The sequence below is a fragment of the Bufo bufo genome, chromosome 3 (genome assembly GCF_905171765.1).
Source record: "Bufo bufo chromosome 3, aBufBuf1.1, whole genome shotgun sequence".
Lineage (NCBI taxonomy): Eukaryota > Metazoa > Chordata > Amphibia > Anura > Bufonidae > Bufo > Bufo bufo.
The window spans coordinates 397,284,327-397,302,360 of NC_053391.1; the positions used below are offsets into that span (position 1 = coordinate 397,284,327).

Genomic DNA, 18,034 nt, shown 5'->3' on the forward strand with positions numbered 1-18,034 from the left:
AGTAGCTGTAAGCCATGGGGGTTTATACTTGTTACCTAAAGGGATACATTTTTTAGTGCAATTACTCAATGTGGATTTGAAGCTCTCCCATTTATCCTCAGTATTATGTGACAGTAGCTGCACCCAGTCTATGCCCTGAAATGCTGCCCTCAACCCAGGGAAATTACCCTTTTTAAAATTCTGTGTTTTTGCTCTGCCTGACAGTTTGCTTCTTATAGTTTATGGGGAATATAATTATATTGTGGTCACTATTACCTAGTGTTTCTCGAACAGTAACATTTCCAACAAGCTCAGCATCATTAGAGATTACCAGATCTAACAGAGCATTGCCCCTAGTGGGAGCTTCTACAAATTGGCCCATAAAGTGGTCCTGCAGCAAGTTGAGGAATTTTCTCCCCTTTGCGGTTGAAGCAGAACCATGACCCCAGTCAATGTCTGGGAAGTTAAAGGGAGTCTTTCATGCAGATTCACCCTATTAACCTAACAGTTTTATGTCCACGGCATCCCCCCTATTAAAACGGTGCTTACCGTTTGTTCCTTACTAGCATCGTTGTAGAGAAAAACACTTTTTAATCCGCATGCAAATGAGTCTGTGAAGGTGCCCAGGGGCGGCATTACAACAGCCGGTGCCCAGGCCCCTGGGTCATTTTCATACGAAGGCACTCCCCCTCCACCACGTCTGCCCGCCCTTAGTCTCTGTTCTAACCTCCCTCCTCCCGTCTGTAATCCCGCACATGCGCACACTAAACTGCGATGCCCCGGCCGTGCTCATTCAATGCGCATGCGCTGATATCGCGTTCATCTAGCAAGGAACAAACGGTAAGCACCGTTTTAATAGGGGGGATGCCGTGGACATAACACTGTTAGGTTAATAGGGTGAATCTGCGTGAAAGACTTCCTTTAAAATCTCCCATTATGACCACTGTACCAGCCGGTGCAGCCCGCTCTATTTGGTTATACAGTTGCGTTTCTATCTCTTCTGTGATGTTAGGGGGTCTATAGATTACACCAAGTATTATTTTTTTCAGTGTTTATATCCCTTTGAACTTCCACCCATAAGGTTTCCACATCCTCACTATCCTTACACACAATTGCCTCTTTTACACTTGTCTTCAGATCACTCCTCACATACAGGCACACGCCACCACCTTTTCTATTGACCCTGTCTTTCCTAAATAGTGTAAAACCCCTAATATTTACAGCCCAGTCATGTGAAGAGTCCAACCATGTCTCAGTCACACCAACTACATCTATGTGTTCTTCTACTACCATAGCCTCCAGCTCCCCCATTTTGCTAGCTAGACTTCTGGCATTTGTGAAAATACATTTTAAATTACTATTACCTATAAAATGAATTTCTGGGATTTTCGGGTTACCTTGGTTGATTTTTGTATGTAACAGGTTCTTGTTACCAGCAGTTCTGTTTTTCATAAGTGTATTGTTATGCCCAGTATTCTCCCTATTTTCCTTGCTAACCCCAGCCCCTACTAAATCCCCTCTATCCCCTCCTGTATCCCACTCTCTCTCTACACTATCTACCCCCTTATTAGTATGACCCCTCCCCCCCCAGATCCTAGTTTAAAGCGCCTCCAGCCGTCTAACCATTTTTTCCCCCAGTGCAGTTGCATCCTCCCCATTAAGGTGCAGCCCGTCCCTACTGTAGAGCCTGTAACCGACCGGCCCATTTCTCCATGAACCCACACCCTTCCTTCCTGCTCCAGCTTCTGAGCCACCTATTTAACTTCCTAACCTCCCGTTGTCTCTCTGGTGACGCTCCTGGCACTGGTAGTATTTCTGAAAACACTACATTGGCGGTCCTGGACTTGAGCTTCTCACCTAGTTCCCTAAAATCGTTTTTAAGGACCTTCCATCTCCCACTGACTTTCTTTGGTGCCAATGTGTACCATGACCACCGGGTCTTCCCCAGCCCTACCCAGCAATCTGTCAATCCGATCCGCAATATGCCGAACCCGAGCACCCGTAAGACAACACACTGTTTTGCATTCATGGTCTCGGCGACAGATGACCCTGTCTGTCCTCCTAATAAGAGTCCCTACCACCAGCATCTGACTGACCTTTGCTGCACTCCTTTTCCAATCCTCCTGCAGAGGTCATCCTCCTGGTGGATTGCTAGGAGAAACGTCCTGCTGCAGTGTTGCTGGCCCTGGGCTTTCATACAGGCATATTTACTAGGGCGTTCCAGCTCAGGACTACTCTCCCTGGCACTTTCCCCTTTACCCCTTCCTACATTAACCCAACTGCTCACCTAATAGTCCTGATCTTGCCCTCCTCCTCCTCCTCCTCCTCCTCCTCCCATCTCCATTTCACTTACCCCAGTCAGTGCCTGCACTGTAAGGTCTAAGCCTCTGTTCAGGTCTGCAATTCTCCTAAGTATTTCAAGCTGCTATTTTAGATCCAAGATCTGGGCTTCCAAATATGCAACATGATTGCATCTAGTGCAAATGTATTCACCCTCGAAAGGCTCTTCACATCGCATAGGACACATACTTAGTAGCATTGTCCACTCATTCACGCTCCTCCCACTTCATTCATGAAGGAGGAGCAGGAGCGTGAATGAGTGAGAATCGCGAGGTTACACTGTCGTCCTGCCTGCCGCTTTCATAGTGAGTTGTACTACTACAGAGAATTGCCCTAGTTTAAAGCAGAGATACTGCTTGAAGATTATAGACTTTACATATGAAAACTGCTTCATTACAATCTGCTTTCTTCTAGAACAGTACTCACTATGAAAGCAGCGGTCCAGCCGGCGCGTGACGTCACTCACTCGGTCATGCTCCTCCCACTTCATTAATGAAGCTGGCAGGAGCGTGACTGACTGAGTGAGTGACGTCACGTGCTGGCCGGACTGCTGCTTTTATAGAGAGTACTGTTATAGAAGAAAGCAGAGCCATTAAAAGATTTTACATATAAAGTCTACTGTGTGCCCTGTGGTGTAATGGGGGTCACTATTCGCACAGGGACAATATACTGTGACACATGATACTGTGACCAGCATAAGATCATCTTATGCTGGTCACAGTATCATATGTGTCACAGTATATTGTCCCTGTGTGAATAGTGACCCCCATTACATAATATGCTATATGTGTATCATCCACAGGTCCCCCCCATAACAGTGCGTCATCCACAGGTCTCCCCATAACAGTGCGTCATCCACAGGTCTCCCCATAACAGTGCGTCATCCACAGGTCTCCCCATAACAGTGCGTCATCCACAGGTCCCCCCATAACAGTGCGTCATCCACAGGTCCCCCCATAACAGTGCGTCATCCACAGGTCCCCCCATAACAGTGCGTCATCCACAGGTCCCCCCATAACAGTGCGTCATCCACAGGTCCCCCCATAACAGTGCGTCATCCACAGGTCCCCCCATAACAGTGCGTCATCCACAGTGCCGCCTTAGTAGGTAACCACTGTTCCCCCTCCCCCGTGAGTGTCTGCTTGTATACTACATCTAAGTTTATGCTCCTATACTAGATTGACATAAATTTAATGGGCTGCCTCTCTCACTTTAGGCCAAACTTACTTTAAAAAAAACAAAGAAGACCGCCAGATGTGTCCAGTGCTCCGTCAGGCTTCCTGATGACTATACTAAAAAACTTTGCAAGGATTGCATTGCCAAATTAGTGAGAGACGAACAGCCCTCAATTATGCAGGAGTTTAGATCCATGATTCAGGAGGAGGTTAAGTCTTCACTGGCCTCCCTCCGTGAGGATTCCAGGGGGATTCGCCCACCTAAAAGACCCAGGATGGCGGACATTCCCTCTGACTCAGAGGATTTAGAGGACGATGCCTCATCCTCTAAAAAAGAGGACGACGACCCCCTATCTGAGGGCGAGATCGTCGAGGACTCTAGAAAATTTTTCTTCACTCCCAGTGAGATGAGTGACCTTTTTAAAGGCTGTCAGGGATACAATGGGGGTGGAGGACATTCAGCGTCCTCATACAGTTCAGGAGGAGATGTTTGGGGGATTGAAGGTCAAACGCTCCAGGGTATTCCCCATAAATGAAAACATTAAGGAGATGGTGATGGATGAATGGGCCCATCCAGAAAAGAAACTGGGAATTTCAAAGGAATTCAGGAACCGCCTTGCATTTGACCCGTCAGACTCTAAAATTTTTGACGAGGTCCCTAGAATTGACTTCCAGGTGGCCAAAGTCAATAAGAAAACCTCACTTCCATTTGAGGACTCCTGTCAGTTAAGGAACACTATGGAAAGGAAGGCTGACAGCTTATTAAAAAAAGTCCTGGGAGGCAGCTATGTTTAGTGTCAAGACAAACATAGCCGCTACTTCAGTCGCCAGGTCTATGTACCTGTGGCTGAATGAATTAGAAGGTCATCTAGCTAGCAAAACGTCCAGGGAACAGATACTAGATTCTATTCCCTTGCTAAAATCTGCCACTGGTTTCCTAGCGGACGCCTCCGCAGAGACAATTAGATTTTCAGCCAAGGATGTGGCCTTGTCCAATGCAGCCCGGAGGGCACTTTGGATGAAATCTTGGTCGGGAGACATCTCTTCCAAGATGAAGTTGTGTTCTATAGCCTTCTCGGGTGAATACGTGTTCGGTCCTGTATTGGACACGATTCTCGAGAAGGCTACTGATAAAAAAGAAAGGGTTCCCTGAGGATAAAACCCCTAAAAAGAAACCCTCCTTTCGTGGTCAATATTCCCAGAATAGTTCCTTTCGTGGTAAAGGTAAATACGGACGATGGAGTTACCCAAAAGGGGGTAGGGGTAGAGGGTACCTCCTTAATCCCCAAAACAAGGGCGGTGAGAAAGGGGGAAGACTATCCCAACATTTTGCTCAGTGGCAGCAGACTTCTCCGAGCCTCTGGGCGCAAAATCTTGTCAAGTACGGATACAGGATAGAGTTATCTCCCCCCCTCCGAATGCATTTCTGATTTCTCACCACCCTTCTCCTTTTCAGCATAGCCAGATCTGGAAGGAGGTCCAGAATCTCCTGGACTTGGGAGTAGTAATTCCTGTTCCCGAGCTTCAACGGGGGTGGGGGTTCTACTCCAGCCTTTTCTTGGTAAAGAAGCCGGGGGGTTCCTTCCGCATAATCATAAACCTCAAGAGGCTAAACAAATTTGTGATCTACAAAAGGTTCAAGATGGAATCTTTAAATTCTACCATCCCTTTAATTCAGAAAGATGCGTCCCTCTGTACAATCGACCTGAAGGACGCATACTATCATGTTCCCTTTCACTCCCAGTCTCAGAAGTTCCTGCGTTTTGCAGTAAAGGATCACAGAGGGTCTGTTCACCACTTCCAGTTCGTGGCTCTCCCCTTCGGGCTGGCCTCAGCCCCAAGGATTTTCACGAAGCTGGTGGTAGAGATGGTCTCCTCCCTGAGGCCTCAGGGGGTGACGGTCGTCCCTTATCTAGACGACTTTCTACTAATTTCAAACATGGTGGATCAGTCTATAGCAGATCGAGAAATCTTCTGTTCCCTTCTGACATCTCTAGGTTGGGTGATAAACCTAAAAAAGTCATCCCTAGTTCCGAATACCAGGGTAAAGTTCCTGGGGGTTTTGCTGGATTCGGTAAAACAAACAACCTTCCTTCCAGCAGAAAGAATCCAGAACCTGCAGTCATCAATCAGGGACTTCCTGGGACGTCGCTCCTTCTCGTTCAGAGAAACAATGAGCTTTTTAGGTCAGATGACAGCCTGCATCGTAGCAGTCCCATGGTGCCAGGCCCATTACAGAGCCCTTCAGTCCTGGCTTCTAAGAAAATGGGAAAAAATCTGACACCTTTGGACAGGAAGATCCTGATCCCGGGCCACATAAAATCTTCAGTCCGGTGGTGGCTTCAAACAAAAAATTTAAAAAAGGGCATGGTCTGGTTCAAGATCCCAGCAGTACATGTTCAGACCGATGCCAGCATAAAGGGGTGGGGTGCGAAAATTTACTCCGATCTCTACCAGGGAGTCTGGCCTCCGAAAATTGCAGCTCAGTACTCCAACTACAGGGAGCTCAGGGCAGTTTGGGAAACGATACGAACAGCCGCTCCAAAACTAAGGAACCAACATATAAAGGTCTATTCAGACAATGTAACGACCGTGTCCTACCTCAAACATCAGGGGGGCACACTGTCTCAGAAACTAGAAGGTCTGTCCAGAAAAATCTAACTCTGGGGGGGAAAAAAATGTAAAATCAATATCTGCAATTCATTTAAAAGGAAGCCTAAACTGTGCGGTGGACTTCCTCAGCAGGACTACCATAGACCAGGGAGAATGGTCCTTAAACATCGATCTTCAATCTGATTGTCCAGAGATGGGGCCTCCCAGGGGTAGATCTATTCGCTACAAGGATAAACGCAAAGGTATCAACCTTTTTACTCCCTAAACCCAAGGGACAGGCCCCTAGCGATCGACGCCTTCTCCCTGCACTGGGACTGGGACTGGGACCTTGCATATGCCTTCCCTCCGTTCCCATTAATCCCAAGGGTTCTCCAAAAAATCATCAGGGACAGAGCCAGAGTAATCCTGGTCACCCCGTACTGGCCCAAGAGAAGCTGGTTCTCGATTCTAACCAAACTCTCCCCACAGGAAGAGAATAGAATAAAAGCACAAAGTCTCTGTATAGGGAATAGGTCCACTCAAGCGCTGCAAATCCCAAGACAATGTGGGTAAAAGTCTGTTGGATAAAGTGATAAAAGAAAGGATTGCGCTGCAAGAGAGGATTCTTTTAAATGTTCCTATTTTCTCTTTCTTACATTCGGAAAAAATCTTCAGTTAGATGGACCACATTCAATCATAAATTTTCAACAGATGCATGGAAACCTGAAATGCAGTGAAAAAAAACGCACTATGGTGTAGTATGTTCAAACACCTGTCGCATCAGATGTATGCGATATACTCACAAAGATCACTTGTAATGCGCATAGAGAGGGACCGGTGTGCATTCAGTCAGGGAGCTCAGGTTGTAGGGCAGGTCAGGACCAGAAGCCGTCAATTCAGAAGATCTTTGTCTGAACTATGATCCTACCAGGAGAGCGTCACTTCGAGATGTCACCCGTCTCACACTTCCATAAGGCTCGAAAAGGAAGGAAGGCGCATAAATGGTGAAGTATGTACCAGTGGTTGCAAATGAAAAGGGTTTATTGTACTTACAAAAAACACAGGAATAAAATCGTGTTAAAAACAATGTATGCTGCCCGGCCCGGGTGGGACACATGTGGGACACATGAGTATTATTCCCCACCCCATCCCCTTGTAGTGGTTTTAGTGTGGGGTTACGTCTCTATCATTTTGCATATTTGCTGTACACTTGAGTATATTCCCCACCCCATCCCCTTGTAGTGGATTAATTGTGGGGTCACGTCTCAATTTTTTGTGTACATATGTGGTTCCCCTGGACGGGCTTCATTTTTTCTTTCCTGGGCTAGGGCCTTACTAGGGTTACCTATACAGGAAGAGAGTTCCAGTCTGGGCCACCCCTTGCCGGGCTTTTTGGACCCCGTCTTGTGGGCACACTTTGTAGGGCAGACCAGGACAAGCAGGGAGGCAACAGGGCCAGTGGGTTAGATACTCTGACACAGTCTTGCCCGTCTTGCCACTATTGGTCCAGTCCACCACCCACATCTTATGTTGGTTTATGTAATTGTTTTTGCTCACTCACCACACTTGGCTGAGTGTGTGCATGTCTTACTTGTTGTATGTCTGTAGGGGCCGTCTTTTATCTCCTATACGCCAATGAAAGTTACGTTTTTTACTAAGTATACTGCCCCTCATAGTTTTTTCCTGATTTGATTATTGAGCAGTACTCAGGGAGACACTACTGCCTTTCCTGATTGACCATCTTCATTTTCATTTGGTGTTATATCTACCTTGAAGGCCAGCAGAAAGAAGGTGACTAACTCCATTTATTTTAAGATCTGGAAAAGATTCTGCACCTGGTCAGGCGACGAAGCCCCAAACCAAATATACAGAGGATTCTGGATTTCCTTCAAAAGGGACTAGAGTTAGGGCTAAGTCCTTCTACCCTTAGAGTCCAGGTCTCGGCGCTTAGTGCCTATTTTGATTCCGAATGAGCCAGCCATAGATGGATCCAAAGATTCCTGAGGTCTGCAGCCAGACTAAGACCATCTCTCAAATCAAAGGTGCCTACCTGGGACTTAAACATTGTCCTTAGGGGACTCACAGGTCCACCTTATGAACCCGTGGACTCAAGTTCCCTGAAGAATCTTTCTCAGAAGGTGGCCTTTCTTATAGCCATAACATCAGCAAGAAGACTGAGCGAGATCCAAGCATTGTCAATAAGACAACCATATCTCACAATACAGGAGGGTCGTATTACCTTGAGGCTAGACCCGACGTTTTTGCCAAAGGTATTAACAGACTTTCATAGAAACCAGGAGATCATTCTTCCCTCCTTTTTGTGTGAATCCTAAAAATTCTGGAGAGGAATGTTTCCATACCCTGGATGTCAAATGAACAGTACTAAAATACCTAGAGGTCACTAGAGACCTGAGGAAGGTGGACCACTTACTAGTGCTCTTCTGTGGTAAAAATAAGGGGAAGGCAGCTTCCAGATCTACCATTGCCCGATGGGTAAAACAGACTATTACAGACTGCTACAAGATCGAAGGCATCAGTTGTCCAGAGGTGATTCGGGTTCACTCCACAAGAGCTATGTCTGCCTCTTTCGCTGAAAGGGCAGGAGCTTCCCTAGATCAAATATGCCAGGCTGCAACCTGGTCTAGTGTAAACGCCTTCATTAAACATTATAGGCTCGACTTATCCAGGTCTTCCGACCTGGTCTTTGGTCGCAAGGTCCTTCAGGCTTTTGCCCCACCCGAAGATGTATATAATCTGTTATGTCTCTCTGGGCCGTCATGGTGGTGAAGTGGAAAGCCGGAATTAGACTTACTGGTAATTCATTTTCCACGAATCCACCATGACGGCATGATATCCCACCCTAAAAAAAGTTAATACCAAGAGAGAAAAAAACAAAAAAAAACACTGAGTTGTTTCACTTGTTAACCGGTGGTTGTGGCACTATAATCTGGAACTCACTGGTGATTGGTGGTGGGGGAGGGGTCCTTTTAAACCTATCTCTGTTCCTGCCCCTACAGAGGTCAGGGGTCAATCTCTCTGGGCCGTCATGGTGGATTCGTGGAAAATGAATTACCGGTAAGTCTAATTCCAGCTTTTTGGACTGTGGGAGGATACCAGAGTTCTTCCCATTTTTTTTGTGGGTTTCCTCTGGGTTGGACCTCTGGTGCTGCCCACAGACTGATTTTAGGAACCACCATAATGCAAGTAAGGGCACTCAGATGATCATCAGTCACCATGATTGAGGGCATGCAGGGCAGGTGTGCTGTATCATCAGCATTTAGTAAAGGTTGTATTACACCAGCCGATTGTTGGGCAGATCATAGCGATGATTTCCCTCTGTCATACTCCTGCCGATTACCTGATGAATGCACAAACGCCTGTTTATTGCGCAATCTCAATCTTTTGGCAGGTTTAAAAATCATTGCTTGCCGGCGTCAGATGATGCTGTCCAATGATGATCTGCTGCTGCTGGCAAATTATTCTGTATGGGGACGAGCGGTGGCATCAGCGATCACTCCTTCCCATACTGAGGAGGAGATTGCTGCATGTTATAGCAGCAGTCTGCTCCACTAACGAGCAGGCGATTGCCGGGAGGGAATGCTTCCTTTCTGACAATTGCCTGCAAAATCTGCAGTTCTAATAGTTTTTATATACAGTGAATTTAGGGATAATGGGAAGGTACTTATCAATGTGGCCCTAACATCTCACTAGTAGACAGGAGGGTGTCACCCATGATCCATGGGGCACCCACTCTGTCCCGGGAGGAGATGTACAGAGATATGGGAACCGGACCCCCCGATTCAACTATACCAGGGAACTAAGCAGATTTCACAGGGCACTGTCATCTGGCTTGTAACTAACTGTATATAATATATTTACACCCTAAAGGGCTCTATTAGTACCACAATGGTAACTGTAAGCGCCAACTACTCCTTCTTGGGGTGGACTCCAAATATCAGCAAGACGTGGTGTGAAAAAAAAAAAAATGCGGTCATGAAAAATCCAATAAGGAAGAAATGATGTACTACTTTAAGTAGTAAAAATAGAAAAATCAAGAATGAGAAAATGAGAATAATAAGTTTAACATATGGCTAGCGGAGAGACAAAAATGGCGTATCAAAAGTAAACCAAAACTTTTTAGCTTTAGGCATTTTCAACTAAAATGGTTATTGTGGTGCGTCAGCACTTGCTTATCGCTTTTCTGCTTCTGAACGGCACATCTCACCTGACCTACATATCAGCTGTCTACAGCCAAATTGATTGTTTCGCATTTTTGAATTTTTATGGACTAGAAATTGCCAGTAGTGCCAGTGAATTTAATGGCACGTTAGCATTTGCATTGTTTTTTGGCCTGACGTGACCTTGCCTTGATAATGAGCTTCTCTGCCTGTGATAATAAAAGTGGACGGTAATTTGTCTTTGCTCCAATTAATTTGCGTGTTTGGATTATATAAACAAAGCACCTTTTACGTGTCAGAAAGCAGCAAACATAATTGTTTTTGAGTCAATTATTGTTTGCCATTTAAAATGTAGATTTTTTTTTTTTACATTAACCCATTAAGGAATAGACTGTTTTTTATTAATTTTTTCATTTTTTTTTTCTTCCCTGCCTTCCTAGAAGCATAGCAATTATTATTATAATTTTTTTTGGTGTGAGGTACAAAGCTGGTTCTAGGTTGGTTAGAAAGAGATTGTCATGTACTATATGTCGTCTGAGTTTTCATTTTTTTCCATTAGTCATGAGAGAACCCCTTTTTAAAGGTGTTGTCACCTATACCAAGAACGGAGCCCCGAAAGTGGTGGAGGGTGCACTGCGCATGTGCAGCCACCCTCAATTCATTTCTATGGGGCCACCGTAAGTAGCAGAGTGCTGGCTCGGCCCATAGAAGCGAATGGAGGTGGTGGCCGGTCATACGAGTTACATTCTCATTCACTTCTATAGGGAGAACGCTTGGTGGTGGCCAGACCGAAGTCCTCCAGCCACCACTTTGCGGGGCTCTGTTTAGGAGATTGACAGGACTGGTCACACCTATCAGTGGCTTCCATTGACTAGCATTGTGCACGGCATTGGAAGCTAGTACACGTGCAGTGCATGGCACCATACAGGCAGACCTGATTATAGTCTACATCAGTGTTTCCCAACCAGTGTGCCTCCAGCTGTTGCAAAACTACAACTCCCAGCATGCCCAGACAGCCTTTGGCTGTGCGGGCATGCTGGGAGTTGTAGTTTTGCAACAGCTGGAGGCACACTGGTTGGGAAACACTGGTCTACATATTTAAGATCACACACCACTTCTATTTATTTTGGAGTATTTTATATGTCCTATACATATTCTCTCCATAAAGATACATGGAATAACTGAGCAAAAATTGGTTTTAGTTTTCTAGTTGTCTTGCTTAAATATTGCTTTCTACGTACAGATTTTGGAGCAGAATATTAGATGTCATGCATAGATGGCAATATCTCAACTGGATCCCATATACAGAGTTACTTGACTTGGTATAAAAGGGGTTGTCGGGTTCAGAGCTGAACCCGGACATATCCCCATTTTCACCCAGGCAGCCCCCCTGACTCAAGCATTGGAGCAGTTCATGCTCCGATGCTGTCCTTTGCCCTGCGCTAAAACGCGCAGGGAAAAGGCATTTTCTGGAGTTCCGGTGACTACCCGGGCTCTCCATCGGGCTGCTAGGCGGAGGCTTCCGCCCAGCAGTGAGCCCGCTGATGTTACGTGCACTGATGGGCAGGCTTTAGCGCTGCCCTAGCTTGTAAAACGGCTAGGGCAGCTCTAAAGCCTGCCCATCAGAGCCAGTGACGTCACCGAACACACTGCTGGGCGGAAGCTTCTGACAGGCAGTGTGTTATTGTAAATAAAAGAGCCATGACATGCTCCGATGCTAACATCAGGGGGGCCATGTCCGGGGTCAGCTCTGAACCCGGACAACCTCTACTTTCCTTGCATAGGCTTCTTCCCAAAACTTTGGATGCACTTTTCTTCATTCTTCTTCATTACCCTTCAATCCACAATGTCTTCACAGTTTACTTCTCTATTTCTTCAGGGCATAGACATTTACTATTCTGCATGGTTCCTGGGAGGTTTGTGTGTAATATTCAGTAATAACTCAGTTCAACGACCTGTCCTGTGAGCCATCTATACAGATGGCTTAATGCTTTATTCCTGTCCATTCTCCTACCAGATGCCTTCTGGATCTCATCCCAGTCATGCTCGCACATGTCTGTCAGGAATACAATGCCATTTGATATTATAATTCTTTTTAGTTGCTGTGTAATTTTCTTGGGTTTTCTTTGTGTGTACATACAACTCTACATAGTACTGTTCTGTTAAACCTAGGAAGAAGACCCTGAATAATTCAACCAAGATATTTAACCCATATAATGTTTTTTTTTTTTCCTTTTGTAGACAACAAGTAGAAACATTTGTGTCTTCCTAGTTGCTACTTACACTGATGGATTGCCTCCTGAAGGTGCAGAGTGGTTCTGCAAATGGCTGGAAGAAGCCTCCAATGATTTTCGTTTTGGAAAAACCTTCCTTAAAGACCTGAGATATGCCGTGTTTGGATTAGGGAACTCTGTATACAGCAGCCATTTCAACACGGTAATATTTGACTTTTTGTATTTTTTTTTGTTTCTCTTTTGTTGTGGTCTTTGTGTGTCTCTTGTCATATATATCCCTTTAAAATGGTTCTTCGGGTTATGTTTTTATTTCTGTCCCTGCTTTGTCACTAACAGTCTATGAAACTGCTCTAGAGCCACCCTCTGAGCAATGTCTGAGTGTCCCGTGCAGTGCTTAATTTGAATTTAAAAAAAAATGGAATTTTAAGGGGACATGTCACCATAAATGTTTTCGAGCAGGAAGTGCTGAGAAGATTGGTACACAGTTGCATGTAAAACAGATTCTGTATAAAGCCTCATTCACGCGTCCGTGCTCAAATCCATGAGCAGGTGGTCAGTGATGCATCCGTGAAGCTGTCCGTGAAGTATCCGTGTTGGGTCAGTGTGTCTGTTTTTTGCTGTCCGTGTTGCATCCGTGTTTCACTGACACTGAACAGCTGAAAAATAATTTTCAAAGCATCTCTTCTTAATGATCCGTGAAACACGGATGGCATCCGTGGTTTTCACAGACCCATAGACTATAAACTATAATGGACGTGATGGATCCGTGAACATGTACAAAATAGAACAGGCCTCCGTGCTAAAAACACTGATATCTTAAAACACAGATGAAAATGAATGGGGATGTGTGCTGTCCGTGGAGAACACGTACAGCACACGTCTGTGAAACGCTGACGTGTGAATGAGGCTTTACCTGTAACTTATTGATAGAAATCCCTGAACTTTTGTGTAGGGATGAGCGAATCGACTTCGGATTAAACATCCGAAGTCGCTTCGCGTAATACTTCATTTGAATACTGTACAGTATTAGAATGAATTGGCTCCTATGAGCCGAAGTTATTACTTCGCGAAGTCTCATGAGACTTCACATAACTTCATAAATCAATTTCCACTTTAAAAAAAAAGAAAAAATTCGGAACTTGGGTTCGGTTCCAAGGTACCACTTGGAACCAAACCCGAGTTTGGGAAATGTTTTTTTTTTTTTTTTTTTACAGTAAAAATTGATTTATGAAGTTATGTGAAGTTTCGCGAGACTTCGCAAAGTAATGACTTCGGCTCATAGGAGCCAATACATTGTAATACTGTGCAGAGCGCTTGCTCAGTACAGTATTTAAACAAACTTTTATGCGACTCTATTTGAGGTTTCATGCGAAGTCTATTCTCTCATCCCTACTTCTGGGCATAGGAGTCCAGTGGGCAGAGTAATTTAATAATTGGCATCCTTTCCTGTATGATTGGGCATACAGAGATGGCTGTCAGTCACTGAGACCGCCCACTGGACTCCTATCAGTAAGTTACAGGTTATACTGAATCTGTACCACTTTTCCCAGCTCCTCCTGCTGTACATAATGACTGGAATCGTTCTGGAGAGCCTTAACACCTTCAGCACTGCAGCCATACATGTACATGCAGGGTTTAAAAATGGAGCCCGTACTATTAAAATACAAATGGTATTTATCCTGTACTGAGTGTGCTGTAAAGGAACATAAAAATCTAAATTGCTACACCTCCCCAAAAAATTTAAGTGATCGCCAAAGTCATACACATCCCAAAATGGTAATTAGAGTTGAGCGTATTGGGTTCGGTTTGCTGTACCTGAACCAGATTCTTTTAAAAAACTACCTCTGTCCTACTGTAAATTGTGTGGCCTCTGCGGAGGTCTTTGTAAAGTGTCTGCAAATATTGGAAGCTTACTTCATCTTGCTTGTATCACATGTCTGTTCGTTTATTGCCATAAGTTACTGTATGAAAATACGAAGCCGAACTCCTCTTCATTAATGAGGCACGAAGCCGAGTTTGGCTAAGTATTTTATGCCAATAAACGAACTGACGTGATAGAGGTGAGATGACGTAAGCCTCGCGATATTTGCAGAGACTTCGGAAACATGCGGGGGACATACATTTTACAGTAGGATGAAGCCCATATTATTAACGAGGCTTTTAAATGGATGGGGTTCGGATACAGCAATCTGAATCCGATTCGCTCAACCTTAATGCTAATACTGAAAACTTAAGATCGTCCTGAAAAAAAAAAAAACCTTCACACAGTTCTGTAGACGTAACTATAAAAGTGTTATGGGGGTCAGAATATGGCGACAAAAAAAAAGATGCATCATTGAGCATGTGTGACACGCTCGGTTCCTTCCCTTAGCTGCCACGGACCACATCTACTGATAGGAGTTGTGACACTTAGGCTCCATTCACTCGTCCGTAATTCTGCTCCTCATGTTGCGTAACGGAATTGCGGACCCATTCATTTCTATGGGGCCACACCATGTGCTGTCCAGATTTGGAAATGTGGATCCGCAATTCCGTTCCTGAAAAAAATAGAACATGTCCTATTCTTGTCCGCAATTGCACACCCCCTGAAAGAACATATATCGAAACGTAATTTTTTTCAGCAATGTGGACACACACGAGACCAACACAGATGCCTTCCGCTGCTTAGTGCTCATGCAGCAGGTCAGCCAGTTTCATGTATGGGAACTCGATGTCCATATTTTTCCCCCTTTATTCTGAAATGTACAGCCAGCAAACTGTAAGTGACGTCTGTGTGATGTCTCGCTGCACTGGCAGTTTTCTAATCTTCACTGGATTTATCAGTAGTGCCAGTGTAGATGTAAATCCAGGGCGCAGTTGTTACAGTGCAGTGTTGATGTGTGTATAAAGCTTCTCGTGATGAGATGTACTTTGTAGTAGGAAGTGATACATTTACTAATGGTTGCTTTACTTCTTTAACAGGTTGGTAAAAGCATTGATAAGTGGCTGTGGATGCTGAGTGCCAGCCGGGTGATGACCCGTGCGGAGGGCGACTGTAACGTAGTGAAGAGTAAGCATGGCAGCATTGAAGCAGACTTCGCTGCCTGGAAGGCAAAGTTCTTGAGCAGGTTGAAGGCTCTGGCGAATGGGGAGAAAAAGAACTGTAGTGGTAAATGTAAGAAAGGAAAATGTAAGACACATTCTGTGGATGAAGAGCAGAGCAAGCATGGAGAGTCGGAACAGGAAGGCTCTGAGGTAAATCTGGTCAGATAGAACTATGTGGTGTTAGCTGTTCAATACACTAAACCTAGGCCTGGGCGATTCATTGAATGCATTTGCCTTTTCTGTGAAGCACAATTGTGATTTCTATCAGAATTGTGAAGTTGATATTCGCCTCCTTCCACCCATCAGTGGGACGGGGCTGCTATGGAGTCCAGCTGGCTGCAGGAAGAAGCCCGTGGCTGGCCTCACCCGCTGTTCTGAGAGCAGCAGGTCTGGGCAGGCTCCTCCACAGTGAAGCTGCTGCCTGGTGTTGAGACCACCAGACTGCAGGCTCCTCACTGTGCTGCACACCCTCCCCACCTTGTACAGAGCAGAGAGTCTAGCATGGTGCAGGAAGAAGACTCTTCTCAGTCCTGCCCACCATGTCCAGAGAGCATGTCTTCTCACATCTGCTGGGCCACCACCCAGCCCAGCCTTGGGGTAATGCCAAAGGATGAGGACCTAGGCCACTCTGTGAGTCTGAGAATACATTAATGACTAGCTGTGCATGTAAATCCCTTGTCTATATCTATAGCTGTTGATTAAAATGGGAAAATCCAGATTAAAATAGAGAATTGTTGAAGGAAATTATTTTTTTAGGCCTTATTGCCCAGCCCTAATATTTAGTGTATACACAGAGACCCATGCCTGTCAGACATTTATGGCATTCCTGTGAATATCCCATAAATGTTTACAACAGGATGACCCTTTAAGCCCTTCTCTTTAACCAGTACATGTTTAACAGGAAGAACTGTATGAGACGACCAGCGAATCCGAATCGGAAGGGGAGAAGGAGCCAGGAAGTGGTGGTCTTATAGATGTTGAAGATTTGGGAAAGGCAATGAGCAGCATGAAGAAAGCTAAAGTAAGTAGCACTGATGGGTGTATGCGATACGGTCATAAAGCCTGACTTCTCGTGAAGGAAAAACAGAAGACCAATATCTCTAATAGCAGTGTTACTACAGCGTTTATCTATGCAGCCATGGCTATAAAAGTTTCACCTTTTAGGTTTTTATCTTCACCTATACACCCACCCCCCCCCTTCCCCCAAGGTTATCCCCTTAAGTGTTTGCACAACTTGCTTTCACTGCATATGGTATGCAACCACTGGCTGCAGTGGTCTTGTGCGGGTACAGCATGTCCTGGCTGGCAGCTTGTAAATGTAGACTGGCAGGGGACTGAAGGATTGAAGAGGTAATTGAAGTTTATTTTGTTATTTTAGATCATTAGCCTTTTCTTGCACAGTTCTTTTATGCACCATTCAGGGGCTAAGGCAACACATAACGTTTTCTGTTGTACTGATGTGTGATGCCTAAGAGCAGTCTCCATTTTAAATTTAGGGACATGGATTGTAGTTCTGGTTTTAGACCACTAGATGCCACTAGACATGGAATAACTGCAGCGTGCTTTCTCGGACTGTAATGGCATTGACTGCATTGCTCACCAGCTAGGATTAGGGCAATATAAAACTGCCAACAGTGAAATAAATGACTATCCTTAAAACATTCCATCATCTTCTGAAGTACAATTTGGTTTGCTATTAGTGTGCTGTGACATAATAGTTTTATTTTAGCCTGTGCACTAAAGTATGAAAAACATTCAGTATATTGTGCACATTAATTCATCCCAATACTAATGAGCGAGATACATTAAAAGACAAAAGGTTTCTAAATAAATAGGCAGTCCTAGTAAAATGGAATGCGTATAGTCAGTAGCTTGTGTTAAAGAAGCACTCACAGTTTTTTACCTATATACTGCTGCATAGACTATTATTAAAACATTTGTATACCTGTTTTAGTTATTGTGCCATATAGGTTATCTGCCATCTTAGTTCCTTCCCCTCTGATATGCTTATTTAAGGAGGTGAAATCTGACCACATAGCAGTTGCTCTGCTCTGGATATTGTCAAAGGGAAGCAAGTGAAAAATCTAAATATATTAACCCGATGCCGTTTTTTGTGGGACGATCTGTACTTTTCACTGACACCACTTTGTCTATTTTGAATTTTTTATTTATTTTTTATTTTTTTTCTCCCTGGCTGTGACTCTCTCCGCTGTGATTGGACCGCGGCACAGCCAGGGAGAAGGAGACTCCCATTGAGGAAACCCTGGCGCCTCCTCCTTCCTGTACCGATGCTCAGTATTAACATACTGAGCGGGAAAACTGCAGTGGGGCACAGCAGGGTGTAGGAGTGATATTTGAAAAAAGCAGGCAGGGTGACAGCATCAGTAAAGGTATTTATCTAAACAAAAAAAATAAACATGAAAGGTCCTCTTTGAAGAATACAGAGTTCAGT

At 44.8% G+C, this 18,034-nt stretch overlaps 1 protein-coding gene across 1 annotated transcript in view; it reads left to right on the forward strand.

Annotated features, from left to right (window-relative positions):
* The window catches only part of LOC120995543 (S-adenosyl-L-methionine-dependent tRNA 4-demethylwyosine synthase TYW1-like), a 244,696-nt gene that overhangs the window by 47,358 nt on the left and 179,304 nt on the right, over window positions 1-18,034 (forward strand). The window contains exons 5-7 of the mRNA XM_040424815.1: window positions 12,506-12,700; window positions 15,460-15,732; window positions 16,484-16,603. Of these exons, the coding sequence (XP_040280749.1) occupies window positions 12,506-12,700; window positions 15,460-15,732; window positions 16,484-16,603 (588 nt within the window). The remainder of the gene's footprint in view (window positions 1-12,505; window positions 12,701-15,459; window positions 15,733-16,483; window positions 16,604-18,034) is intronic.